Raw genomic sequence first — 27,790 nt, 5'->3', positions numbered from 1 at the left:
CGGACCTCCCCACCTCCCGCGCTGCACCACCACAGCAGGCCGGGTGCGTTCTGCCCCCAGGCCCTGTCCTCGTGGCTCTTTGATCCCGCGCCCTCAGTGTGCGCCGTCTCGTGGCTTTTGTTAGAACCAGGGTCGGCCACCCCCAGCTCCCACGTGGCATCCGGTGTCTTGGGGGTCACATGTGTCGGTCGGCTCGAGCTGCGTGTTGCCTGTGGGGCATGTCTGAACCTCAGGTGGGCCTGAGTCGTGAGAGCAAGGCTTTCTCATCGATACTGTGTGGTCTGTACTGTTTTGCAGAATTTCTTTTTAATTAATCCTTTCTCTTTTTCACAGTGCACTGGTGATCGCTACGGTGTTTGACCGAGACATAAACTGCAGAAGAGCAGCCTCTGTAAGTTTTCTCATTTTGATATTTCCTTCCCTGAAGGTGGGGGGTGGGCCTGGTCTCCCCGATGCTCCTCTGTGCACTGCCGCCTGGCCAGCTCACCCGTGCACAGCAGGAGCCGCAAGGGAGCTGCTGAGGGTGCCAGCTGCAGGCAGGCCACGGGTTCTTACTGTCTCTCGGTGTTGGGAGAGCCGTGGTCTTCAGCGTGTGAAGGGCAGTCAGGGTTAAGCATCCCCAGAGCTGCAGCCATCACTGCTGGGGGTTGATGGGTGATGCAGGCGAGTGGGAGGTGCCCGATGACAGGTCTCGGTGCAGGCAGCTGCGTGCTGAAGACGCAGAAGAGAGTGGGTTCTGCGACGGTGGCCAGAATGTGGCGGCGGGACGGGTCACTCACCGGGTGGCTTTGAGCCTTGGGAGGCGCTGTTGCGAGCAGTGGTCAGCTCTGCTTCTCCTGGCCACACTCGCCTGGGCCTTGCTGGATGTGGGAGCTGCCTGCAGGACTGGGTGCGTCTTGAACACAGATGGCTGGTTTCCTCTAGAGAGAGCCCTGTGACGTTTGGGGTGAATTCTGGGTGTGAGGAGCTGTAGCAACTGCTGCCGTGCTGACCAGACTACTTCATTTGGTTCAGAGCTGGGCTGGAGTGAGGCCTGTGTCTCTTGGGACCACAGAGAGCTGGCAGTTGAGACGGTGGACCAGTCTCAAGATAAGAGTCCTTATTTCAGATACAGATAAGACGCTGAACACGTTTTAAGAGGGTAAGAACAGAGAGGCAGCACTTTGAGAAAGATGGAGGGGTGAGGTTGGCTTTTGGTGATGGGATGGGCCCCACAGTTCCTCATGGGCTTGAGCTGCTGGAACTCTGTGTCCAGGCTCAGCATAGCCGGCTTAGTGGGAACCTGTTGAGGGAGCCGTTCACACTCCCTGATACTGTCAGACTTGGTGGCCAGTGGACCAGGTGGAAGGGGTGCTGGGACCGGTGAGGGTTTCCTGTCGGCCCTGCAGTGCGTGGCCCCTGGTGAGTGGGACCAGGTGGAAGGGGTGCTGGGAACGGTGAGGGTTTCTGTCGGCCCTGCAGTGTGTGGCCCCTGGTGAGTGGGACCAGGTGGAAGGGGTGCTGGGAACGGTGAGGGTTTCCTGTCGGCCCTGCAGTGCGTGGCCCCTGGTGAGTGGGACCAGGTGGAAGGGCTGCTGGGAACGGTGAGGGTTTCCTGTTGGCCCTGCAGTGTGTGGCCCCTGGTGAGTGGGGCTGTGCAAGTGTTGGTTCTCTCTCTCTGAAATGCAGGAGCTCACATGATACCCTGAAGTCTTTCTAGCTCAAAATGTCTGTCATCTTCTGTAGCTTCTGGTGATCTGCCTGCTCTCTGTATCCTGAAGTCGTTAGAAGTCTTTCTGTGCCTCAGGTCCTTTAGAACTAGAGAGAATTCACCAGGAGAGCTCAGAAGCTCTTCTCTGTCCCTGAGGCTGCTCTTATTTTGTCTTCAGCATCAGTAGAAAACCTCATACTTTTTTTGGGGAAGTCGTCACATTTTTGCCCTGCTATTTACCCAAAGGCAGTAAATGTAAGACTTTGAAATATAATACAATTTTATGTTAAATCTGTACTTAAAATTAAGCTTTTAGATTTTCTTTACTGCAACCTAAGACATTTCATGGGAAGCAGTAATAAAATTACTTAGGCTTCTATGAACCCTGAATATGAGGTGAAATAATATAAATCATTTTTCACATTAAAATCCCTTTAAATTGGCAATAAATCTTTTCTGATAAATACCACCGAGTGCACCTAGCTTACCCCGTAGCTTGCAAAATTAAAACAGCCAAAGGTAAAAGATACCTTGTTTGAAGCTTATTTGGAAATGTGAGGACTGAGGGCCTTATAATTGGGAATCATTTTTTCCAGCTGTGGAGCTGCTGCTTTCAGATAAAGATGTCTCGGTCTTTCTGGCTCAGCTTGGGTTCCTGTTTGACGCTGTCTCACTGGGTGAGGTCACCCCTGTGAGGCCCCGAGGCCTCTTCAGCACCGGCCAGGAGGCAGCAGTGAAAGGCGTTGAAGTCCTGTCCCTCCTTGGGGCTGGACACGGTCCCTTGCCCCTGAACTCTAGATGCCCTGCATTGCCTTGGTAGCTCCCATGTCGAGATTGGCCACGGCAGCAAAGGCCGCAGTCGTCCATCCTGTGGTCTGTGACCCTCCCAGCCACGCTGTGAGGAAGGTGCTGCGGCTGGTTCTTAGCATCGGCAGGAGCGTGGCGACTCAGGCAGTCAGCGTGTTAGTGAGTTTGTGAAAACAGTTCCAGCTGTGTTCGTTGCTGAATACTGGTTTTTCTGCGTATTGGAAGGAATCTAGCAGACCCCCAAATGTGCTGACATTGCAAAAAGACATGTCTCCCGGCGGGGAAGGAAGGGGCAGTAGAGATGGGGTGTGGTTGTGGCTTCTTGTTCTTCATCAGGAAGGGGGATGGGGGCCCCCATTCACTCACAGTTAAAGTAAAGGCACTTAAAGCCTCCATTTAACTGAGAAGATTTTAAATCTTTTTCATCCAGCATTTTGTTTGATATATAGTGTCTAACCTCTATTTGTGACTTTTTATTTTGGGATAATTGAGATTTATATGCAGTTTTCCTCCCCTCCCCTCCCCTCCCCTCCCCTCGCCTCCCCTGCCCTCCCCTGCCCTCCCCTCCCCTCGCCTCCCCTCGTCTCCCCTGCCCTCCCCTGCCCTCCCCTCCCCTCCCCTTGCCTCCCCTCGCCTCCCCTGCCCTCGCCTCCCCTGCCCTCCCCTGCCCTCGCCTCCCCTGCCCTCCCCTCCCCTCCCCTCCCCTCCCCTCCCCTCCCCTGCCCTCCCTTCCTCTCCCCTGCCCTCCCTTCCTCTCCCCTGCCCTCCCTTCCTCTCCCCTGCCCGCCCCTCCTCTCCCCTGCCCTCCCCTCCTCTCCCCTGCCCTCCCCTCCTCTCCCCTGCCCTCCCCTCCTCTCCCCTGCCCTCCCCTCCTCTCCCCTGCCCTGCGCTCTCCTCCCCTTCCCAGCCCTCCCCTCCCCTCCGCTCCCCTGCCCTGCCCTCCCCTCCCCTCCCCTCCCCTCCCGCTCTGTCACCCAGGCTGGAGTGCAGTGGTGCGATCTTGGCTCATTGCAACCTTGGCCCCCCGGGTTCCAGTAGTTCTCCTGCCTCAGCCTCCCAAGTATCTGGGATTACAGGCATGCACCACAATGCCCGGCTAATTTTTGTATTTTTAATAGAGACGGGATTTCACCGTGCCGGCCAGGATGGTCTCGAACTCTTGACCTCAAGTGATCTGCCTGCCTCGGCTCCCAAAGTGCTGGGATTACAGACGTGAGCCACTGCGCCTGGCAGAGATTTACATGCAGTTTTAAAGACGATGCAGGGAGAGCCCATGCGTGTTTCACCATTGCCGCCATGATAAAATCTGGCAAAACCGCAATGGAACATCACAGCCTAGGACATCGAGCCAACCCACCAGTCTTATTCCTACTTCCTTGGTTTTACCTGTGCTCGTGTGCGTGTGTGTGTGTGTGTGTGTGCGCTCACGCATTTAGTTCTGTGTGATTGTATCACATACAAATTAATGTATCTGCCACCACAATCAGGATACACAGCAGCCCTGTCTTCCCGAGAGGCCTGTGCCACTGCTTTGCCCACAGCCCCTGCTGTTTCCCTCTCCTGACCCTTGGTAGCCACCGGTCGCTCTCCGTTGGCTATTCTCTTATGTCATCTCGGGAATGCTGTGTAAATGGACTCTGGCCTCTAACGCTGTAGCTTTCTTCTCTTGGCACAGCTCTCTGGAGACCCACCCCCGAGCGTGGTGGGTGGTGCCGGTTTGCTGCTTCTGTTGCTGAGTGCTGCCGTGGTTTGTGTGACCGTTCATGGGTTAGGACATCAGGATGGTTTCTAGTCTTTAAGCTGCCGTAAACATTTGTGCTCAGGTTTTCGTGTGAGTGTAGCTTCCATTTCTCTGGGATAAATGCCAGGAGTAGTTTCTGGGTGGTGGTAGTTGGACATTTAAACTGTTTTCTAGAGCAGCTGCACCATTCACATTTGCCGTTTGCACCACCTGCCCGCAGCCCTGCCTTCCTCTGTCCTCGCCTGCGTCTGACATGGCCACTGTTTTCTGTGTCGGCCTTTTTGACAGGCATGTGGTGATACGTCACTGTGGTCTTCACCTGCGTTTCTGTCATGCCTGATGGTGTGGAGCATCTTTCACGGGCTTACTTGCCATCTGTACCTCCTCTTTGGTGAAATGTCTGCTCAGGTCTTTTACTCGTTTCTAAGTGGATTGTTTTTTGTTTTTTTGTTGTTGTTGAGTTTTGAGCACTCTTTACATATGTAGGGTTCTGGTCCTGTGTTGGATTTGTGTTTGGCTTTCTCCTAGTCTGTAGCTCATCTTTCCATCCTCTTCATAGGGCAAGAGTTTTTAATTTTTTAATTTTGCTGGGGTCGCAATCAGTTTTTTGTTTTTGCAGCTCATGTTTTTAGTGCTTTTTAAGACGTGAAGACTTTCTTAAGTCTGGGAACTCCGCCTCGCCCGGTCCCAGGGATGCTGTCCTGTGTTTTCTGTTCTGCTGGGTGGTCTGCATGTCTGTTCTGCCAGTGCACACTGTGTGACAGGCTGTGCTGCGACGCTGCTGTGTGTAGTCAGCCTTCGCACTGGGCAGGGAGATGCCTCCCAGCGTCTTCTTTCTCAGGACTGTTTTCCCTGGTTTAGGGCTTGTGCTTTTCCACATAAATCTTGAATTTTTAAAACATCTTTTAGATGCCACTGGAATGGTACATGTCTTCCTAATAGTGTATGTTAAATTGACGTTACAGTATATCTTTGTTGCATTGCCTTTTGGCAGGTTTTGTTTCTTACTTTCCTAATGAATTTATCACAAAAGTTACAAAATTGCAAAGCAGCAGCAGTCAGGCCTCCTCCCTCCCCTTGTGAGAGCTGCACAGGAGCCCGCTGCGAAGCGCTTGTTTCCTCCAGTCTCCAGCCCAGCCCAGGGGTCTGCCTTGGAGCCACCCGCATGTCTGGGTTCTGTGTGATTGGCCAGAGGCGGCGGGCGCATCTGTTCCTTTTCCCTGGGGGTTGGGGGCACAGACCCTGGGTGGCCGTGTTTCGGCTCCTTTACTTGGTGCCCGTCTGTGTGTGCTTCTTCCAGCAGCCCGCGCTCAGCCTTGCTCTCAGGAAGCCCCCAGGCGAGTGTTGGCAGGAACCCTGCCAGGCGGGAGGTCGCTCCTCCAGAGCGTGGTCCCTGAAGCCGCCAGCCTCCCTGACCTCGCCGCTGGCTGGTGGTGTGTGTGGTGTGGCCGTGGGTGCCCTTTGCTGGGTCTTCCTGGGACACTGAAGTCTCCTGTCTCTCCAGCCCTGAGAACTCTGAGCCCGCGTGCTTTTGGGAAGGACGGGGCACCAGCTGGTGACACATGGGAAGGGAGGTGTGGTTGTCACCTTGCCAGGGTAACCTGCTCTGCCTGGCCGGTGCGCCTAAGGAGGGCAGGGTGTGTATGGAGGACTTGAGAGGCCTCCTGGAAGCACTTCATCCTGTTGAAGTTCACATTTCGACCTTTTCAGCAGCCCTTGGGCCCGTGCCCGGCCCTGGGACTCGGCCTGGAGAGCCTATTGACACCGTGCCATGGGTGCCGGCAGGGCGCCCTCCCTGGAGGGCGGCACGCGGTGCCAGTTGGTGACCATGAGCTGCCTCACTCCTGAGGAAGAGTGTTCGGACTCTGGGCTTTGATTTAACCTGCCTGCCTGTCTCCGTGTTGACAGTCGGGGCCTCCGCGTGGGTGCTGCTGGGAGGCTCAGTGGTAAAGGCCACTTTTCAGGATGTGTCTGATTTTATAAACTTGAATTCTTAAATTGTGGTTTTAAAGAGCACCAGGACGTAAAAACAGAGTGACGCACCTTGAGGCTCTGTTCAGCCAACAATGAGGGCTTTTATTTAAAAAATAAAGCCGTGGGTCATTAACATTGTGCTGTTTGTTCTGAACTTGCCTCTGGTGTTGGCGGAAGCTGACCTCGCTCACCTGCTGTGTTTGTTCTTTGCTCCGCAGGCCGCCTTCCAGGAGAATGTGGGGAGACAGGTATGGCTGCTTTTAAACACCTTTATTCCAAAAACTTCCTGCGGGTTTATAGGTAGGAATCTTGAGAGCTATAACCCTGGTGTCTTCTCGCACTGTGAGATGTGGTGTGGCCACATCAACGCCAGGGTCATGAACGCACCATGGGACGCACATGTTAAACAGCGAGTCCTGTTTCACAGGGAACCTGCACATACAGTAATTTACACACACAGGTCGGAAAGTTGTGCTTTACGCGTTGCCAAGAGCCACATAATGTGGCTCTGCAGGGTGGGGCGGGTCCCTGGGACCAGCCTGGCCTTGCGGGATGCAGACCTGACCCCGCCTCATCCCACACAGAGGAGGAACTGGCTCTGTTGACGTCAGCTCGTGCCTCATCCAGACCGTAGAGGGGCCCAGAAGTCGGCTCCCAGAAGCTATGGACCCCACGCCCCCACATCATGCTGGGGCTGCTTTTGCTGTGCCCTCTGGCCCTGACATCTGGTCACTGGTCAGCTTCGCCTGTGAATGGGGGGCCCCAGGTTATTCATGTTGTGTGTGATGACGTCACATCTTGGGCGTGTGGTCGGGTCTTGCAGGAGAGTGGGACAGAGGCCGGAGAGGGGACCAGGATCTGGGCTGGACCTGGGCGGGGAACAAGAGGTCAGCCGAGAAGGCTCTGGAGTTCCCGGACAGCAAAGCAAATGCAGCCGGAGTCTGGGCTGTGGCCGGGTGGTGTAGGGCGGCCTGGGGTGGACGTGGGCCTGCGGACCCTTCTGACCTGTGGGCAGCCCTCCAGGCAAGGTGTCTGACCTGGAGTGGAAGCATCGAGGCCAAATGAGTCCAAAGGAAAAGCCGGATGCCAGAGTCAGCTGGAGAGGCGGGCGGACGAGCACTTGTGCCTATTATTGAAATGGTTCTGGAGGAGCCTAGCGTGAATGTTGTGGGCGGCTTTCTGTAGACGGAGCCCAGGAAGGGGTGTGACCTCCTCGTTGGCCCGAGGTGGCCGAGGCCCTCCCAGCGTCCTTGGGGTGCCGTGGGGTCTGCATGTGTTCAGAGCCCTGCGCCCTGGTAGGAGCCAGTTCACTAGGAGGAGACACCAGCCTTGGAAGGGGAGCCTGGGTGTGCAGACAGCAAGAGCCGCCCAGGCCGAGGAGAAGGTGAACAAGGTTTGGTCTTTGGAGTGGAGAGTGTGGCTGCTGTGAGGAAGGAGGAGCTTGTTGGAAACCACTCAGCTGAGCCGAGGGACTTGCCAGCTTCCTGGAAAGTGACAGCCCAGGAGAAGAAGTCTCCCCGTCCCTGGGCTTCCAAGCCCTCCAGAGCCCCCACTGGAGAGGGGCGTGCTGAGGCCAGAGCCTGGGGTGGCAACGATGCTGGGTGGGCCCTGGGGCACACTCCGCTGTCACGCTCTGTCCCAGGTTCCCAGATGCTGCTTCCTGGGAGGAGCAGCCCGGTCGCGTAGGGAGCCATGGGGCCCTGCAGCTGAGCTGACCGGCCTCCCTGTGTGTGTGGCTGGATTTGAGCCGCGTTACCTTTGTCGGGGCAGCTCAGGTTGGGGATTGATTGACAGGGAAAGGAAAGGCCTTTACACTTGGTCGAAATTCAGGCAAGCAGCCAGAAAATGGGATATTCCCGTGGGTGCAGGACTCTTGCACCTCAGTCCTGAGCCTGAGCCGTGTGAGTCTCAGAGCATCCTGCACAGTGACCAGCATGCGGACGGCAGCGGGAGCCTCGTGGAAGAAGCTGCACAGATTTTGAAGAGACTTTGAAAGAAATGCAAGACGCGCAGGTGCGGAGCGTCTCCCAGCCCCGCACGGCCGTGTCCTGCTGAGGTTGGACAGAAACATTTGAGAAGAAGGTCAAGAACTTGGCAAGGCAAAGCAAACGGGAGTGGACGTGTCACATAGCATGCAGGGAAGCAGCCTAAAAACCCTCGGATTTGGAGAAGGCTGTTTCTAATACACAGATTTGGAATGAAGTTGTAAGAAACGCATTACAGTAGAGGCCTCTGGGTAACAGCAGCAGGAATGGGGTGTGGTTGCGGAGCAGCCTGGGGGACACAGAGGGGGCTTGGGGCAGAGACGAGGGACCAGCTTCTCTGTCCAGGCTCATCTTGGCTGGAGTTGGAGACTGTGGTCCTGAGTGGTCTCTGCCTTCTCCCCACTGAGCCCAGGGGCTCTTGAGCAGGTTGTGACTAACCCATGGGCAGCTTCCACATCCAGGGCCTGTCCGACATTCCAGCCCTATGACCCTGCTCCCAGGCGAGTGCTGGCCAGGCCCCCGCCAGCATCAGGCCCTTGTGGTGGTCCACACCCAGGTCCCCCACTTCCCCCTGCACAGGTGAGGAAGTTGAGGCTCAGGGCAGCCGAGCCCACCTTTGTCTGCTCGGAGCCTGTTGTTCCAGCCCTAGCCTGGCTAGACAGAGCCTTGGCCCCTGTGTTGGTCTTGCTTTGTTCTCACCGTGGGGGGATGCTGGGCACAGAGTCCCCTTGTTCTTGTTCTCGGTGAGACCTGGTCCTGGGCCACCCCGGACGTTTCCCTGGGCTCCTGCCTGCTGTGATGTGGGACATGGGGTTGTACCCCAGTGGGCAACCTCCCTGGGTGTGGCACCTGCTGTCTTTCTGCAGAGTGAGCCGCAACACCCCTACCTGGGTGCAGGTTTCTCCCCTGTTCCATGGTTCAGTGAAGGACGCTCGTGCTGTCACCCATTCCAGCAGCCTCAGGCAGAAGTTTATGGTATCTCTATCAGCCCAAGCTCCCAGTGTAACCCTTGGGAGAGATTTGCTGGAAGAAAGCCGCATGGTACCTGCTCATTCCGGCCTCTCCTGGTGGGAAGGAGGGATGTGGCCCCGGGTGTTCTCAGGAGTGCTGGCTGTTCAGTTACGTTTACTTGCGAAGCTGTTACATGAAGGTGTGAGGTTTTAATGATCAAGTGCAGGGTGGTGATGAATGTGTTAAAGATGTCAAGGAAGGATCTGAATCCCGGCCTCGGAGGTGGGCAGTCTTGGGAGACCTTTGAAAAACCCTGCTGTGGTTTAAGCTGTAAAGCTTTCTGTGTTTGGTTTAAAGTTTGTCATTTGTATTTTCTTAGGAAATTATTTATGTTGTTTCCAGAATTTCAAATCCTGGAACCTGAGAGTGGTATCAGTAATACCATGTAGGCTTCGGGGCTGGAGCTGGGGCTCCACTGGGAGGCTGTCGTGGTGGGGTGGGAGGAGGTGCCGCCTCTCCCATGTCAGAGCCTCGGCGGTTGCTGGTCCTTGATGCTTCTGAGGTCAGCTGTCACCACCCCCAAGAACCGGCTGGGCCGGCTGCCCCCAGTCAACGTCTTGCCTGCCCAGGACAGCTGAGTGAGGCCTGGGCTCTGGTCCAGGCTTTGTAGACCGGGCAGGCGGCTGCATCTCTGACCTGACCCAGGCCTGCTCGCTCTGGTGTGCACTGACCTACCAGCTTTGTGGCGTGGGGCTCGGGCCGATGGAGGTCAGTGGCTGTAACACCGTGGAGACCTGAAGACCGTTGACGGTGCCTGTTTTCAGGAAAGGTCTCTTACAGCGTACCGAAGTGGAAGTGTTTGAGTTGTTTGAAAAAGATGAAATACTAGTGAGTGGTTTCAATGATTTGGCGTGGTGTTGCCTGGGTAGACCGTCAGGAAGTCGGTGTGACGTGGAAGTCCTCAGTGAGCAGTGTCTGTGGTGTGTGGCTCACTCGTCACCTGCCTCAGGGCCCAGGGTTCATGAGTGTAAATGTCTGGGGATATGATTATTGAACTTGGTGAAATGCCTTTTGTTCATTCAAATTCTTCTTTTTCCCCCATTTCCACTTTCTTATTAGGGCACTTTCCCTCATGGTATTGATATTTTGACCACAGCTGACTATTTTGCTGTCGGTAACAGATCCAACTGTTTCCTGGTTATAAGGTAAGTTTTTAATGTATATCACAAAAATAGAATATCCTAAAATCAGATTGGATGTCAAAAATCAGCTTCCACCATTTTCTTTTTTCATCCTGTAATGTCCACTAAATTGAATATAGTTTTTGTGTGAAAAATTAAAAGTGGAATTGGGAACAGTTACTGAAACTTGTGTTTCATGTTGATTGGACACACCTCATGCTTTACTACGCTAGATAGGGGACATTTACTCACGTGTTAAAGAGGGGCTCAGCTTCAGGAGTGTGGCCTTGCCGTGAGTGCTGATTTTTCTCCTGATCGCCCCGTTTTACCCGTGCTGGTTCTGTGTCGGGCTTGGAGTTTGACAGGAAGCAGCTGCAAGCATGGCCGCACCTCCTCCTGATGCTTCCCTACTGGATGTCGTAAGTGCTTTCCCAGTGTGAAATCTTGGCTTAGAAGGGACTGTTTCTTTTTCTGTTTCAGTAATAGAAAGTGTTTTGAAGTTGAAGTTATCTGTAGATTGTTTATGAAATGAGTAAGAGGTATTTTAGAAATCAGGTTAGAAACAAATGTTTAGCACCTCTAATTGCAGTTTACAGAATTAAATTGTTTTAGTTGTATAATTAGGTACTGAGGAGGTTTCTTCAGTGATCTTAGTTGATCCATTGCAGCAGAAATGTGAAAAAGGGTGTGACTTTATTTATTTATTTATTTTTGGAGACAGAGTCTCGCTCTGTTGCCCAGGCTGGAGTGCAGTGGGGTGTGACTTTATGAAGTGATTTATTTGCTTTACATTAGGACAAGAAGCATGCCCGATGCATTTTTAACATAAACCATTAAATACCCTAAAGATCGATTCCCCAACAGCCCTGCTGTGTAGACCGAGCAGAAAGGACGTTTCTCCATCACCAGCCTGGGAGGAGTTTTGAAAATGTAGCATTTGGCCTCTTTCCCAGGAGGGATCTTTGAACACACTTATCTATATTTTTATACCCTTTCAGTTTTCCTCAACATTTAATGTCCTTTTTTGCCTTATCAGTTCTTTCCTATTAATACTTAGCCATATATTTTATGTGGAAAATACACTGGCCCGATGCGGTGGCTCACACCTGTAATCCCAGCACTCTGGGAGGCCAAGGCGGGTGGATCACCTGAGGTCAGGAGTTGAGACCAGCCTGGTGAAACCCGTGTCTACTAAAAATAAAAACATTAGCCAGGCGTGGTGGCGGGTGCCTGTAATCCCAGCTACTCAGGAGGCTGAGTCAGGAGAATCACTTGAGCCCAGGAAGTGGAGGTTGCAGTGAGCCAAGATTGCACCACTGCACTCCAGCCTGGGTGACACAGTGAGACTCCACTAAAGAAAAAGAAAATCTACCACCTTTTCCCGAGTTTCCTGGGTAACACACCTGACAGCTGTGGGAAGCTTCAGCATATTTCCCTTGTTGCTGAGGTTTCTAAGCCTGCCTAAAACTCGCATGTAATTTGCTGTGTGTGTTTTGTAAAAACATTTGCCAACACAAGACCTGGGTCCAGGCATGTCTTTCCCCAGTCTGTTTGGCTTCCTCACGATGCCAGGCCCTGCGTGCAGACCAGATGCCACCTGTGAGGACGCACCGGCAGGCAGGCCCCTCCAATCCTGAGGGCGGCATCACGGGGACCGGCAGTCATGGCTGCACCCTAGCACCATGGGGCCCCCCTTGCACCCGAGGCAGGGTCCTGCTGTCAGCCTGGACCTTGGGGTGAGGGAGGCAGTGGTCCTGTTCAGCAGAGGGCATGGGACTCAGCACAGCCCAGCAGGGAGGAGAGTTAGCAGGGCCCTGGGCCCTGGCGCGGAGCTGTTGGGGGCCTTTGAGCCATAGTGAAGAGTGTGGATTGTCCTGAGGTCATGGCACTTTGATGGTCAGGTCTGTGTTTTGAACATATCACGGTGGCTGTATTTGGTGACTGGAAATAAGGAGAGGGCTTGGGGGCTCTCGGGAGAGGGGAGAGGGCTGGGGCCCTGGAGGTGTGCCCACTGGAGGAAGGTGGGAGTCGTCAGGGCATTACAGAGGGTCTCAGAGCAGTGTTGGCATCACTCCGCAGGTGGAGGGCACAGCTGAGGGCGACAGTGTCGTTGAGTGTGAGGAGGTTGGGGGCTCAGCTTGCATGTGCTGACCTGCGAGGAAGCATCAGCCGTGCTGACACGGAGATGTTTGCAAATGGGAGTTTCGGACACACAGACTGGGATTGAACTAACGGAAGGGCACCCCGTGAAGTCTGTGGGGTGAGACGAGGAGGAAGGGAGGACCAGCCGTCGCCCCGCTCTCCTGTTTATCATCACAGCCTCGTTGAGGTGTAAATGATACGCAGTAAGCTGTGCATGTTCAATAGGTACATTTTTGTAAACGTTAACATCTGTAAATTCGTACCTATCACCACAATCAAGATGAGAAAAGACCCAGGTTTCCCCTTTCCCTTTTGGGGTCCCTCCCCTCCCACACCCCATTCTTCAGGCATCCCGGTCTGTTGCTGTCACTGCAGCTGTGTCTGCGTTTCCCGAAGCTCTGTGTGAGTGGGTTCAGGCAGTGGGCACCCTCCTTACTCACACTGGCTTCCTCTGCTCCATGCTTCCTGCAGACTGTCCGCCTGTGGGGACGGTCCGCGGAGCCTCCAGGGCCAGGGGTGTGGTGCACGGCGTCTGTCTCCACTCACCTGGTGAGGGGTTTCTGGGCAGTGTCCCGTCTGGGTTGTCACAGGTACAGCTGCGGTGAACATGTGTGTACACGTCTGTCTTTGGGCCTGCACTCTTGTTCTCTGGCATAGATGCCCAGAGCTGGGTGGCTGTGCTGTCTGTTTTTTTTTTTTCCTTTTGAGACAGAGACTTGCCCTGTCACCCAGGCTGGAGTCTGGTGGCGCAATCACGGCTCACTGCAGCCTTGACCTCTTGAGTTCAAGCGATCCTCCCACCTCAGCCTCCCAAGTAGCTGGGACTACAGGCACACGCCACCACGCTGGGCTGATTTTTGTATTTTTTTGTGGAGACGACAAATCATGTTGCCCAGGGTGGTCTTGAACTCCTGGTCTCAAGTGATCCGCCTGCCTTGGCCTCCCAAAATGCCGGCCTTGCAGGCGTGAGCCACCACACCCTGCCTGTAACTTCTTACGAAATGGCCACATGGCTTTCAATGTGATGGTGCCACGCACCCCCGGTGCTGGATGAGCTCGGGGTCTGGGATCCGGGGTCCTTGCCAGCGCTGGGGGTGTTGGTCTTTCAAGCTTGGCCACTGTTGTGGGGGTGTGGGAGCAGCTGACTAACTTGTGTTCTAGTGACCGATGATGCAGTTTCAGTCATCATCCATTTCAGGGGTGTGTTTAACAAATCTTTCGCCCATTTATTTATTAGGTTAGTCGTTTTCTTCCTGTTGAGAATTTGAGAATTCTTCATGCATTCTGCATACAATTCCTTTTTCAGATGCTTCCTTGCTACGTATTTCCTCCTGCTCTGTGGCTTTCCCTTTCAGTATCCTGTATATTCCCTAAGTCAAAGCCTTTTTTTTAAAAAAAAATCAGCTTTGGGCCGGGCACGGTGGCTCACACCTGTAATCCCAGCACTTTGGGAGACTGAGGCAGACAGATCACGAGGTCAAGAGATTGAGACCATCCTGGCCAACATGGTGAAACCCTGTCTCTACCAAAAATGCAAAAATTAGGCGTGGTGGCGGACGCCTGTAGTCCCAGCTACTTGGGAGGCTGAGGCAGGAGAATCACTTGAACCCGGGAGGCGGAGGTTGCAGTGAGCCGAGATGGTGCCACTGCACTCTAGCCTGGGCAACAGAACGAGACTCCATCTCAAAAAAAAAAAAAAAGTCAGCTTTATCTTTGTACATCTACTTTATTACGTAGAGTTTACGTATAGTAAAATCGCCAGTTTTCAGTATGGGTTTAAGTGTGGCAGCGGGTTTGGCAGATGTGAGCTGTTGAATGACCACCACCGTGGTCAATGTGGTGCACATGAGCGTCCCTCCAGGAGGCGCTGTCCTGACTGACCACCTGTCACTGGGGCTCCACCGTTTTAGAATCCGTGCAGGTAGCTTCCTTCATCCACTCCCTGCCTCATCAGCTGCCTGTGTTTCAGGGTTCCTCAGTGGTTCCCGCTGCATGGATGCCCCACAGTTGAGGGGCTTGGGGCCCCCGTGGGTTTTGGTGTGAGCACACGGCACGGCTCTGTTCTCCCTGGCTGGTTTTCTGTTTTTCGTGAGCATTGAGCCCCCGTGGGTTTTGGTGTGAGCACACAGCACGGTTCTTGGTTTTGGTGTGAGCACACGGCTGCTTCCTGCAGCTCTGGCTGCAGACCCTGGGGCTTGGGCCGTTGGACAGCTGAGCAGAGGCTTCGTTTTCTTGTCCTATGTGCAGGAGGCTGAACACCCGCTTCAGATGGTTGAAGTGTGTGTGTGTTTTCTGTAAACTTTTTGATGATATTTCTACTACATTATGTTTTTTTTTTATTGATTCAGAAGGACTGGTTTATCTTAGGGAAGCCTCCCGTTGGTAAGACCAATTGTGGATGTTTTTTCCAGATTTGTTGTTTGACTTTTGACTTTGTTTTTGGTGTTTTCCTGGTAGACTTTGTTCGGCCTGTGTGTTTGTAGGGATCGATTTCTTCTATGGCTTTGGGTTTTGAGTCATAGTTAGAAAGGCATATCCTACTTGGAGATTATTTTTTGGAAGTCTTCAGTGTTGTTTTCACAAGATGTAACTTTTATTTTTGAGACATAATTTACATGCTTTCAGCTGCCCCCGTATGGAGTGGATAGTTGTGGAGGGGCTGACAGTGTGTCCACCTGCATCACCTGCATCTTCCTTGGGAGTGGAGCTCCCGCCACTTCCACGGCCAACACTCCTTCCTCCCAGCCTGTGTGCCGCTGCCCTGCCCTCAACGTGGAGCGGGGCTGCCCCTCGGGGAAAGTCGTATCCATAGAACCAGAGGGAACACACTCCTGTGTGTCAGTGTTCTTTGCTCAGCGTAGTGTGCCTGGGGCCCGTCCACAGCGTGTGTCTGCAGCGCGTGTGTCCTCAGCACGTGTCCCCTCAGCTCATGTGTCGCAGCTCGTGTGTCCTCAGCGTGTGTCCCCTCAGCTCGTGTGTCGCAGCGCGTGTGTCCTCAGCTTGTGTGTCCTCAGCATATGTGTCCTCAGCTCGTGTGTCGCAGCTCGTGTGTCCTCAGTTTGTGTGTCCTCAGCTCATGTGTCGCAGCTCGTGTGTCCTCAGCGTGTGTCCCCAGCTTGTGTGTTGCAGCGCGTGTGTCCTCAGCGTGTGTGTCCTCAGCTCGTGTGTCGCAGCGCGTGTGTCTGCACCTCTTTTATGTTGGTGAGTTGTATGCACTGTTCTGTGGCTATACAACTTTTCTGTGAGTTTGCCTGACATTTAGGTTATTTTGAATTTTTGGCTGTGATGAATAAAGCAGTTGTATATATTTATTTAGAAATCATCTTCACGTGGATGCATATTTTCATTTCTTTTGGATGAAGAGTTAGAAGAGAATTTTTGTATATTTAACTTTATAAGAAACTGTCAAACTGTTTTGCAAAGTGGCTGTATAATCTTGTACTTTCACCAGAACGTATGCAGGCTCTGGTTTTCCCACATCTGTGCCAACGCTTGGTATTTGCCAGTCTTTTAATATTTACCCATTCGAGTGGCGGTAATGAATTAACAATTAGCATTCCTGGCTGAATACTGACATTGGACATCTTTTCATGTGTTTATTGGCCTTTTATTTATTTTCTTTTGTGATGTTTTTGTACAAATTTTGTACCAATTTTTTGTTTGGGGTTTATCTTTATATATTCTGGTACAAGTCAGCTTGCCTTTTGATTTTCTTAAAAGTTTTTAACGGCTTTGCCGAGGCATAATGGGCACATGTTAACTGTATATAGCGTGCAGGGCTTTACTGAGGTGCAGCTGGCACACGCTAACCAGAGCGCGCAGCTTGCTGTGTGTGACGTAGGCTGTGAGGCCTGAGCACAGCCATCAGCCTGGAGCCTCCCCGTGTCTGCTGCCTGTAATTCCCGCCTCGGTCCTCCCCCACCCTGAGGCCACTGATCTGCCTCTGTGGGTGTAGATGAGTTTGCAGGTCCTTGAATTTTGTGTGAATGGAACAAAGCTGTGTGCACTCGTTTTGTCAGGCTTCTTTGGCTTAGGGTAGTTGAGATTCAGATTGTGTGTGTTGCGGCTGAGTATTCGATTGTGTGGATCAACCACGGTTTGTTTTCCCTGTAGATGATGTCAGGGCGGTTTCCAGATTTCACTGTTACACATGAAGCTATGTGCACGTTTGTGTAAAGCCCGTGTGTGCACAAATGCTCTTTTCTTTTGGGTAACTGCTCAGGAGGGAATGGCTGGATCATGTGGTAGATTTGAAGAAATGGACAAACTGGCTTTGAAAGTAACTGTGCAGAATTCTCACCCACAGGCAGTGAGTTCTCGTTCTTCCACGTCTCACCACCTCTCCGTGCTGTCTTTTCCAGTGTGTTTATTGCCGGCTTTCCTGAGTACACCCAGCCAATGATAGAGCACCTGGTTACCATGAAGATCAACCACTGGGATGGGTAGGTTGTCTGTTTTTGTTTTTCTAAGAGTTTTTTTTCCCCACCCAAAGGAGAGATTCAGTTGAGCTTATAAGCCTTGAGTGTATTTTCTCACTGTGGATGTCATATTTTAAAATAACTTCTGAGAAGTAATATGAATTCCAGTCTTCATGCCGGATGTGTTGGGTCACGGTCTGTCTCCAGTTCCCCTTCTGGAGAGCTTGGTCCAGTGTGTCCGACGTGTCGGTGTTCCCGTGCGAATGCCCATGCTGGCGTGTTGTGGAGTGCCGCTGCCGTCCGAGGGGGCGCGGGCGTCACTTGGAGGCGGAGCCTGCGTCGTCTCCCTCAGCAGTGCTTCCCGCTGACTGTGCTCCATGTGGCTCCACAGGTGCTTTCTGCGCTGTGCGCTGGGAGCCCAGCAGTTTTTAGTGGCCGTTTTCATCATTACAGTAGCAGCTTCAGCGTTTCCTCGCATTTCATAGGCAGTTAAATGTGTCTCAGAAAGGAAAAGTGAAGTGTGGTCTGGAGCATAAACAGAGCGTTAGTGCTGTGACTGCCGCCCCGAGGAGCTCAGAGGGTCCCCTCCTAGGACAGTGCCGTGCTGTGGCACTCCTCACGGGAGCCCTGAGGAGCGGCAGGTGCCTGTGGGTGGAGGTGGCTTTGTGAGGGTGCGAGTCCAGAATCTCAGTTTCAGAATTGGTGTGACGTGGAGGAGGTCCTTTCTGATCCATGGGGGATGCGTTTGCTGCTGCCTGGGGAGCGGCGCGGCTGCCTGCTGTGGTCCTGCTGCCTGGGGAGCGGCCCGGCTGCCTGCCGTGGTCCAGGCAGGGCCCTCAGGACTGGGAGCCTCTGGGAAAGGAACTCCTGGGTAGCACTCGGGCTGCTGGGGGAAGACCCTCCCTTCATTCGCTTACAGAGAAGGGTGTGAGTTCCTGACACTCGGGGTGTCCCTGCAAATGTTACAACAAAACTCTCTCCATTAGGGTACAAGGTCCCCTAAACCCAATCTGGGGAAAATTAATTAATTTGTCAGTTGTATCAGCCAATTAGTCAATAACATCTTTAAAACCAAAGTTACAGATATATGCCCTTGGTGTCAGAGCTGTGGGACTCTCCAGCTGGTACATATGCCCTTAGTGTCAGAGCTGTGGGACTCTCCAGCTGGTACATATGCCCTTGGTGTCGGAGCTGTGGGACTCTCCAGCTGGTACATATGCCCTTAGTGTCGGAGCTGTGGGACTCTCCAGCTGGTACATATGCCCTTGGTGTCGGAGCTGTGGGACTCTCCAGCTGGTACATATGCCCTTAGTGTCGGAGCTGTGGGACTCTCAAGCTGGTACTGTGCCCGTGGTGTAGGAGCTGTGGGACTCTCAAGCTGGTACTGTGCCCGTGGTGTAGGAGCTGTGGGACTCTCAAGCTGGTACATATGCCCTTGGTGTCGGAGCTGTGGGACTCTCTAGCTGGTACATATGCCCTTGGTGTCGGAGCTGTGGGACTCTCAAGCTGGTACATATGCCCTTGGTGTCGGAGCTGTGGGACTCTCAAGCTGGTACTGTGCCCGTGGTGTAGGAGCTGTGGGACTCTCCAGCTGGTACATATGCCCTTGGTGTAGGAGCTGTGGGACTCTCAAGCTGGTACATATGCCCTTGGTGTAGGAGCTGTGGGACTCTCCAGCTGGTACATATGCCCTTGGTGTCGGAGCTGTGGGACTCTCCAGCTGGTACATATGCCCTTAGTGTCGGAGCTGTGGGACTCTCCAGCTGGTACATATGCCCTTAGTGTCGGAGCTGTGGGACTCTCCAGCTGGTACATATGCCCTTAGTGTCAGAGCTGTGGGACTCTCCAGCTGGTACATATGCCCTTGGTGTCGGAGCTGTGGGACTCTCCAGCTGGTACATATGCCCTTGGTGTCAGAGCTGTGGGACTCTCCAGCTGGTACATATGCCCTTGGTGTCGGAGCTGTGGGACTCTCCAGCTGGTACTGTGCCCGTGGTGTAGGAGCTGTGGGACTCTCCAGCTGGTACATATGCCCTTAGTGTCGGAGCTGTGGGACTCTCCAGCTGGTACATATGCCCTTAGTGTCAGAGCTGTGGGACTCTCTAGCTGGTACATATGCCCTTGGTGTCGGAGCTGTGGGACTCTCCAGCTGTTGCTGTCTGTCTCTGCCTCAGTTCTGTCGGCCTTTCCTCCACGTGTTTTGGGTGGGGTCACTTACTGGAGGCAGATACACTTTCGGTTTTTGTCTCTTCCTAAGGTATTGACCCTTTATCTTTGTGGAACGGCCCTCATTGTCTCATGTTAGATTTCTCGCCTTAAAGTAACTGATGACTGGTGTAGTACCTGGGTTGGCAAGCCTTTTCTTTAAAGGGCTAGATAAACATGGTAGATCTCTGTTCCATACGCTTTGCTTTATTTTATTTTTTTTAGTTTATGTAACCCTTGAAAAATGTGAAAACCATTCTTAGCTGAGGGCCGTCCTTGCGGCTGGGACGGCATCGCCTCCGCTTCTCAGGTGCTTTGTCTTTTCCGCTCCCTCAGTTGCAGGAGATGGTCTTATAGACAGCATGCAGTTGGGTGTTGCTCAGGGTGTGGAGTTTCCTGGCACATGAGACGCCACCTGCCTCGAAGAGCTCTTTGTTTACTGTTAGATTAGAAGTGGACCCTGAGCAGGGCCCTTGGCCGACACCGGAGGGGCTGTGGCAGGTGGTGCTGCCAGCGCGGGCGTCTGCCGTTGTGCCTTGCTTCACTGTGGTGCTGTGGGTTTGGTGTTTTTAAATAGAGTACAGACACCCGCCTTCTGCATGTTTTCACCTTCACATTCTGCTTCTTTGTTGTTACATGGTCACCCTCATGATGATTTTAAGTCATGACCACTTGCTGCTCCATCTGGGTCTGGAGGGGCGGGGGCATGGGCTCTGCAGGTTGCTCCCGGCTTGACCCTCTGCCTCTGCGTGGAGCTCTGGAAGGAGAGGTGGGCTCAGGAGGGGCTCCGGCCTCTTGAGCCGGTCCTAGGTCAGCCTTTCGCTATCCCCGTGTTCAACCGTTGGGTGCTTTCAGTGTGTGTCTGATGAGGCAGTTATTGGATATGTGCCCCAGATTTGGTGGGTGAGCCTTAGGAAATTCCTTCTGTTCACCCCTTGTAATCCATGGAGGGGTGGTTTCACGTGGCCCTGTCTCAGACTCACAACCTCAGAGTAGCGTAGGGGTGGGGAGGCTGGAGACCGAATTGCCACCTGGCCCTGAGAAGGAAAGGCAGCTGTGTCCCAAGAAGAACCGTGGTTATCCATGTGACCTGGCTGTGGTGGACTGTCTGAGGTTCTTGTGCTGGTTCGTGTGTGTGAGTGAGTGAGCCTCTGCTAAGTGGCCGGTTGAGGACTCGTGTGCCGTCTCCCTCACTTTCTTTTTATGAATTGAATAAAGCTAGAATCTTCAAAATGAAGGCACTCACGACATTCTTTCCTCACTCTCAGGGTCATCCGAGAGCTGGCTGCGAAGGCACTGCACAACCTGGCCCAGCAAGCACCTGAGTTCAGCGCCACGCAAGGTGGGTGTGTGTCCCGGCCGGCCTGCAGGCACCGCGCACGCACCGCAGAAAGGCCCGGTTTGCTGGTTTCAAAGGCTGGGGGCTGAAAATAAGGTTGTGCTTCTGTCTTGGTGAGAAGCATCTGAGGAATGAGCTGTGGACTTGATCGGGGGATAGGCTTTGAGGACGGATGCGGTGAGTGTGTCCGTCTGTAGGGCAGGGAGCCGCTGAACTGTGTTACGTACACCGGGGCCCGTGATGGTCCCGCCGGACGCCTGACACGCAGTGCTGCTTCCCTGGTCTCTGGTTGGCTCGCATCTGCCACACAACACTCCCTGGTCTCTGGGTGACTTGCACCTGCCACACGACACTCCCTGGTCTCTGGGTGACTCACACCTGCCACACGACACTCCCTGGTCTCTGGTCGGCTCACACCTGCCACACGACACTCCCTGGTCTCTGGGTGGCTCACACCTGCCACACGACACTCCCTGGTCTCTGGGTGACTCACACCTGCCACACGACACTCCCTGGTCTCTGGGTGACCTGTGTGCACCTGCCACGTGTGAATGCACTTTGGAATTGGGCAGCATGTAAAGAAAGGGCCTGAATGGGAGACTCAAAGTCTCCCCAGGACTAACATCACCTTGGAACCGCTCAGCTAAGTCTGCACTTCACACTTCATCGGTGAAGAGAGAAATCCTGTTTGTTCTGTCTTGTTTTTTCCTACTTGGAATAAATAATCATCTGACTTAAATGTGGGGAAGAATACACACATTTCTCAACATTACCCTCACTCCCCCCACATTTATTACAGGGGCCACACTGGAGGCCGGATTGTGGCTCTTCAGTGGAGTTACTGATGTGTCGCCTGTTTTGAGCATCCTGTGGGGGCTCGTTATTTCCTAAGGGATCTTGCAGCTTCATGATCTGTTAATGAGGCGTCCACGTCACGGGTTTAGTGTGGCGCTCCCCTACTTTTCAATACATAATTAACCCTTGCTGACACTGAGGGGGCTCAGCTTTGTCCTCTGCCCGGTTGAAGAGCACAGACACCCAGTACAGGACGGTGACCTTTTGTAGATTTCTCTGATTCTCGAAAATACAATCACCCCCAGCCGCCACATCTTAGCCTCTGATTCTCAAACCATCACAAGCCTGGCAGCACTTGGGGAGGCTGAGGCTCGGGGAGCTTGGTTTCTCCATGCAGCTGTGGCAGAGCCGCCTCCCTCTGCGGCCGCGAGGGTTCTGAGGAGTCTGTGCTTTCTTAGCAAACTCAGAGTAGAGACACCGCCCCTGGGGGCAGCCGTGCCTCTGTCCTGCTCCACCCCCTCCACCGCTCAGGCATCCAGGCAGAGCCCCTGCCAGGACCAGAGGCCGCCCTGCACCGACAGGGACCAGAGGCCGCCCTGCACTGAGAGGGACCAGAGGCCGCCCTGCACTGAGAGGGACCAGAGGCCGCCCTGCACTGACAGGGACCAGAGGCCGCCCTGCACTGACAGGGACCAGAGGCCGCCCTGCACTGACAGGGACCAGAGGCCGCCCTGCACCGACGGAAGGCCTGGGGAGTGTGTCCTCCTCCTCCATGCTGCCTCTCCTGTCTGAGTTACCCACCCCGTCTGGGGCCCTTGGGAGCGGGCCGTGTCCAGCACACCACAGCCTCTGTCCTGTCGCCCTTGGTGTCTCGGAGGCCATCTGCATCACCACGGGTGCCGTCCTGGGCACTGGGGTGATGACCCTGAGGGACACCAGTGTTGGCGGGTGCGTGTGGGCGTCCCACAGGTCGTCTGTCTGTGTGTGCATGCTGTCGCCTGCCCTCTCGGCCCTGTGTGGGTGCGTGTGGGCGTCCCACAGGTCGTCTGTGTGTGCATGCTGTCGCCTGCCCCCCCGGCCCTGTGTGGGTGCGTGTGGGCGTCCCACAGGTCGTCTGTGTGTGCACGCTGTCGCCTGCCCTCCCGGCCCTGTGTGGGTGCGTGTAGGCATCCCACAGGCCGTCCACATGTACACACCCTCATCTGCCCTCTTCCTGTCTCTTGCAGTCTTCCCGAGGCTGCTGTCCATGACACTGAGTCCAGATCTACACACGAGGCATGGGTCGATTCTCGCCTGCGCAGAAGTTGCTTACGCCTTGTACAAACTTGCAGCCCAAGAGAACAGGTAGGAAGAGTGGGTCTCAAGGAGACACAGGGCTCCGTTCCTGATCCCCTCACCGTATAATTACAGTGCTCCCCGGTTCGAGACTACCTCATCCCTTCTAATTTTTGTTTATTTGCACCAGTGTCACAGTCGTTAGGCCCCAGGTTGTATTGCTGGAGTGTGTAAGTGGCCCTCTCTCCTGACGGTCGTGCCGGGGGTGGACCACCCACCTCTCTTCAGGGGGGTAGGTGCGGCACCCAGATGGGCCGGGTGTCTCCCCGTGGCCGCCCTGCCGCCTCCTTGTGCACCTCCTGGTCTCAGAGGTGACAAGTGAGGTCATAACAGCAAAGGCCCTTTCTCCGAGACAGCATCGAGTGACTTGCATGTTCAGTATCCTTTCTTCATCACGTTCGATAGTTTAAAATGCCAGAGAATATACACGTTTCTTTTGAATTTTTCAGTTGGCTATGTTTGTACAAATAATAATAAATCATGAAAAACACGGGGTCGCTGGGAAGTTGTGTGCAGGAGGCTGTAAGGCATCGACTGTCTTCTTACGTTTCTTCCCAGTCGACTCTTCCTCAAAAGTGAAAACTCCCGGACTTATCATAGTGACGGCAACCTGGTTCTCGGACTCCAGTTTAAGAAACGATTTTAAGTCCGTGCCCTGTGCTGGAGACAGTTCCCTGGGAACGGGTTGAGAGCAGGGTATGGGCCCACCTCCCGCCCCAGCCTGAGGGAGGTCTGGTTGGCCCCGAGCTCAGATGCACAGTGCAGCTCCTTCAGGGACGCTCGCTCGTGTGGGTGCAGCCGATGCCCATGCAAGACCTGGCCTTTATGGCGCTGCTCTGTGATTGTGGAAGAAAGCACGTGGGGTGGGGTCTGGGGGAGAGCCAGGCGGGAGCTCCCGGGGTCCTCCAGTTGGGTCCCACAGGGCCTGTGTCATTCCCCTAGCAGTGAGATGTGACCACACCTGTGAGGTGTCTATCAGGGAAGCACGTTTGAGCCTCAGTGCCCAGGCTAGACTGGGGTCTGGCCACGTGGGCACCTCTGCCTGGCACGAAACAAAATCCCAGACCCCCAGCAGGAAAGCAGGTGCCAGCGTAAAGCACACAGTTTGTGCAGATTGAGCCAGCGAGGGGGCCTCATCAGGCAGGGCTTGGTCCAGGCCCCCGGATGCCAGCCCAGGGCTGATCTCGCCAGGGGCCTTCCCGTGGATGGCAGTGGACATGAGCTCTCGTCTCAGCCTCACCTGGACTTGTCTGTTTTCCAAGGTGGTCACATTGGCAGGGGTCACAGCTTTAAGGGGATGCCCTAACATCCTCTTCCTTTGACCAGGCACTGCTTCATCTAAAATCATAAATGGGACAGGCACGGTGGTTCACACCTGTAATCCCAGCTCTTTAGGAGGCGGAGGTGGGGGGATTGTTTGGGCCCAGGTGTTTGGGACCAGCCTAGGCAACATAGTGAGACCCCATCTCTAAAATAAAATAAATAAACAAAACAATGCAATATAAAACAATACAATAGAATACAAAAATAATCGGAGGTATGTCCTGCAGAGGTCTCCGGGACCTACCGGGACCTGAGCAAGATGAGACCTTGCTGAGCCCATGCTCCTCCGAGTGTACCCGGGGTTAGGGTCTTGGGGAGCGTGGCCTCAGCTCCTCGGAGTGTACCTGGGGTTAGGGTCTTGGGGAGCGTGGCCTCAGCTCCTCGGAGTGTACCCGGGGTTAGGGTCTTGGGGAGCATGGCCTCAGCTCCTCGGAGTGTACGCGGGGTTAGGGTCTTGGGGAGCGTGGCCTCAGCTCCTCTGAGTGTACCCGGGGTTAGGGTCTTGGGGAGTGTGGCCTCAGCTCTGTGTTTGAACTTCCGCAGGCCCGTCACAGACCATCTGGATGAGCAGGCATTGCAGGGCCTGAAGCAGATTCACCAGCAGGTTTGTATGCAGCCTCTGGGTGTGCCCTTCAGGAGGCATCGCAGGACCTGCCCCCTTAGGGCCTCCCACCCTCCCCAGGCAGGGTCTGCAGTCCTGGTGGCCACTGTGCTCCATCAGTCCTGGGCTCAGTGGGGGACCTGGGGTGTGATCGCTCTGGGAACAGGCTCTCCGCTGGCGTCATGCTTGTGAACAGCCACCTTGGGGGGTTGCCCTGGGAGGGGAAGAGACTCCTGGGAAATGAGTGCAGACTTTCTGTGCACATAGCCAGCGTGTCCTTGGTTTCTGAGGAAGGCTTATGAAGCCAGCGCAGTCGGTGGAGGTTTCGGCTGCAGCTGGAGTGCGGTTTCCCTCCGGGGCGCCTGGCTGCGGTCCCAGGACGGAGCGCGCAGCCGACTCTGGGTGGGGGCATTGGGCCTCGTGCTCTCGTGGAGTTGGGGGCACACAGAACGAGTACAGAAGCCTCTGGTTTCCAGGCGTGCATCTGCAGCTGGGGTCTGGTGTCTCCTGAAAGTAACGCAGAATTTTGTGTGTGCGTTTCTTGGATTTCTCTGGGGGAGACGGTGTGTTCATCTTTCTGGGCTTTGAGAGATTCTCAAAGGCTTCTGTGACCCAGAGGTAAAGTATGAACAATGGACCTTGGTGTTACAGGAGGATATAAAAATTGTTCACAAGGGATTACATGGTTTGTCTTTTGTTCCAGATAGCTTTATATTCTTTAAGATTCATCTCTTGGATTCTTATCCTATTTTTGCCATTAACCTGCTTTATGATTTTGGCAAAGCCGTTTTGTTTGCTTACATTTTTCACTTTTAATGTGGTGTCTGGCCTCCCCCTCTGACCGAGACAAGCATAGCTGCAGAGTGCAGATGGGGAGGTGGCCCCGGGCAGTAGCCGTGAACGTGGCCTCCCCACTGAGGCTGAGCCATGGCTCCCTTTTTCGGTAAAATATAAGCAGTAATGGAGCCGATCTCCTTGAGTTTTTGTGAGAATTAAAGAATCCATTTTAAAGAATTTAGGAGAATTTTTGGCACAGTGTGAGCATTCAGTAAAGTTTAGTTGTAGTGGCCATCACAGTGTGGCTTTTAAGCTCTTTTAAAGAAAAAGAAACAGCAGCATCCTGTTTGGCACAGCGACTTTTCTGCACAAGAGGCTGCCTGGGTGGGTTCTACGTCGGTCCCTGGGGCCAGAACACAGGTGGCTCCAGCTCCCCACTCTGGCTCTCTCCTCTGTCTCTCTGTGCCTCAGTTTCCCCTTCAGGGAGCTCTGGGCCGGTCTGGAGGTTAAACAAGGCCATCTGCGTCAGTAGGTGGGCCTCCGTCCTCAGCCCCGGGGCGGCTCTCCTGGCTGGCATGGCGTCTTCTGCCATTTTCTCTTTGTTCTTGTTTTTGACAGTTGTTAACGTGTACGTATTATTTTAAAATTTAAATCATTAAGTAACTTTCAATTTTTTATTTTCAGCTCTATGATCGTCAGTTATACAGGTGAGCTTTATAAAACCAAAGTTCTGATATCTGTGTCCTAACGAAGAACTGCAGTGTCAGGAGCAGGCAGTGTGGGTGTGTTCGCTTCCCTCCCCACCTGTGTGTGTTTCGGTTGAGCGGGTGTCACCGGGCCTGCTGTGGGAGGCGCGTGAGGGTCTGACCCAGTGTGATTGGGTTGAGCGGGTGACACTCGGCCTGCTGTGGGAGGTGCGTGAGGGTCTGACCTGGTCGTGTGGGTTGAGCGGGTGACACCTGGCCTGCTGTGGGAGGTGCGTGAGGGTCTGACCCAGTGTGATTGGGTTCAGCGGGTGTCACCCGGCCTGCTGTGGGAGGCGCGTGAGGGTCTGACCCAGTGTGATTGGGTTGAGTGGGTGACACTTGGCCTGCTGTGGGAGGTGCGTGAGGGTCTGACCTCGTGTGATTGGGTTGAGCGGGTGACACCTGGCCTGCTGTGGGAGGTGCGTGAGGGTCTGACCCAGTGTGATTGGGTTTAGCGGGTGACACCTGGCCTGCTGTGGGAGGCGTGTGAGGGTCTGACCTGGTCGTGTGGGTTGAGCGGGTGTCACCCGGCCTGCTGTGGGAGGTGCGTGAGGGTCTGACCCAGTGTGATTGGGTTGAGCGGGTGACACCTGGCCTGCTGTGGGAGGTGCGTGAGGGTCTGACCTGGTCGTGTGGGTTGAGCGGGTGTCACCCGGCCGCTGTGGGAGGCGCGTGAGGGTCTGACCTGGTCGTGTGGGTTGAGCGGGTGTCACCCGGCCGCTGTGGGAGGTGCGTGAGGGTCTGACCTCGTGTGATTGGGTTGAGCAGGTGACACCTGGCCTGCTGTGGGAGGTGTGTGAGGGTCTGACCTTGAGTGATTGTGTTGAGCGAGTGACACCCGGCCACTGTGGGAGGTGTGTGAGGGTCTGACCTCATGTGATTGTGTTGAGCGAGTGACACCCGGCCACTGTGGGAGGTGCGTGAGGGTCTGACCTCGTGTGATTGTGTTGAGCGAGTGACACCCGGCCGCTGTGGGAGGTGTGTGAGGGTCTGACCTCGTTGGGTTTTGACCTCTGCAGGTGTCATCGCGTTTCCTCGTTCCCAGGGCTTGCTGGTCATAGGCGGGGGTGTGGCCTCCCCAACCCTGAGATCCCGCCAGGCGCTTCCCTGAGGGTTTCTCTCTGTGCCTTTGCAGCCCAGGCAGCCTGTCTGCTCTGACAGAGCGCCTTGCTTTTTCTAGAATTTGCTACCGAGGGTGTCACACAGTAGGAAGTCTTTGGGTGTGGTTTCTTCACCGACGCGTCTTTGAGATACCTCTGTTGCTGTGTGTTCCTTTTCATTGCTGAGTTGTGTTCCGTGGTGTGCGTGTGCGGTGGTGTTTCCACTCACCAGCCTGGGGTCATTTGGGTTCCCAGCCTTTGGCTGTTGTTGGAAAGCTGCCGTGCACAGCTAGACATACAAGTCTTGGTACGTTTCACGTTTCCTGGCTGACTACCAGGAGCGGCATCGCAGGGTGTGGGGCACATGTGTGACTTCCTCAGCAGCTGAGCCACCTTCCCAGACCCTGCTGCTGCACGTCCCCATCCGCGTGTGACCCCTTGGTGTGGTCGGCTCTGAACGTGGGCCCTCTGGGTGAGTAGAGGCCTCTCGCTGCTGCTGGAGTCTGCCTCTCCCCAGGGCTCTTGGTGCTGAGCCTCTTTCCCTGTGCTGACCAATCATTCCTGGGTCTTTTGTGAAGTCTTTTGCTAATTAACAAGTTCAGACTTTTTGCTCATTAAACATTTTATCGTCTGTCTTCTTATTGAGCTGTTAGAACTCTTCATATATTCCAGATGCCAGC

The 27,790-nt window shown here is 54.3% G+C and overlaps 1 protein-coding gene across 3 annotated transcripts in view; it reads left to right on the top strand.

The window, feature by feature from the left end:
• Window positions 1-27,790, top strand: part of TBCD (tubulin folding cofactor D) — a 195,197-nt gene that overhangs the window by 134,745 nt on the left and 32,662 nt on the right. For 2 of the 3 annotated variants that reach the window (XM_055240525.2, XM_063617093.1), the window contains 8 exons: window positions 334-391; window positions 6,431-6,460; window positions 10,268-10,353; window positions 16,833-16,913; window positions 20,363-20,436; window positions 22,455-22,572; window positions 24,430-24,490; window positions 25,949-25,971. In XM_055240525.2, coding sequence (XP_055096500.1) covers window positions 334-391; window positions 6,431-6,460; window positions 10,268-10,353; window positions 16,833-16,913; window positions 20,363-20,436; window positions 22,455-22,572; window positions 24,430-24,490; window positions 25,949-25,971 — 531 coding nt within the window. The remainder of the gene's footprint in view (window positions 1-333; window positions 392-6,430; window positions 6,461-10,267; window positions 10,354-16,832; window positions 16,914-20,362; window positions 20,437-22,454; window positions 22,573-24,429; window positions 24,491-25,948; window positions 25,972-27,790) is intronic. The other variant, XM_063617094.1, reaches the window with a different exon arrangement.

This window comes from Symphalangus syndactylus, chromosome 14 (assembly GCF_028878055.3).
Source record: "Symphalangus syndactylus isolate Jambi chromosome 14, NHGRI_mSymSyn1-v2.1_pri, whole genome shotgun sequence".
NCBI classification, from domain to species: domain Eukaryota; kingdom Metazoa; phylum Chordata; class Mammalia; order Primates; family Hylobatidae; genus Symphalangus; species Symphalangus syndactylus.
This window is presented reverse-complemented; position numbering and strand designations above follow the sequence as displayed.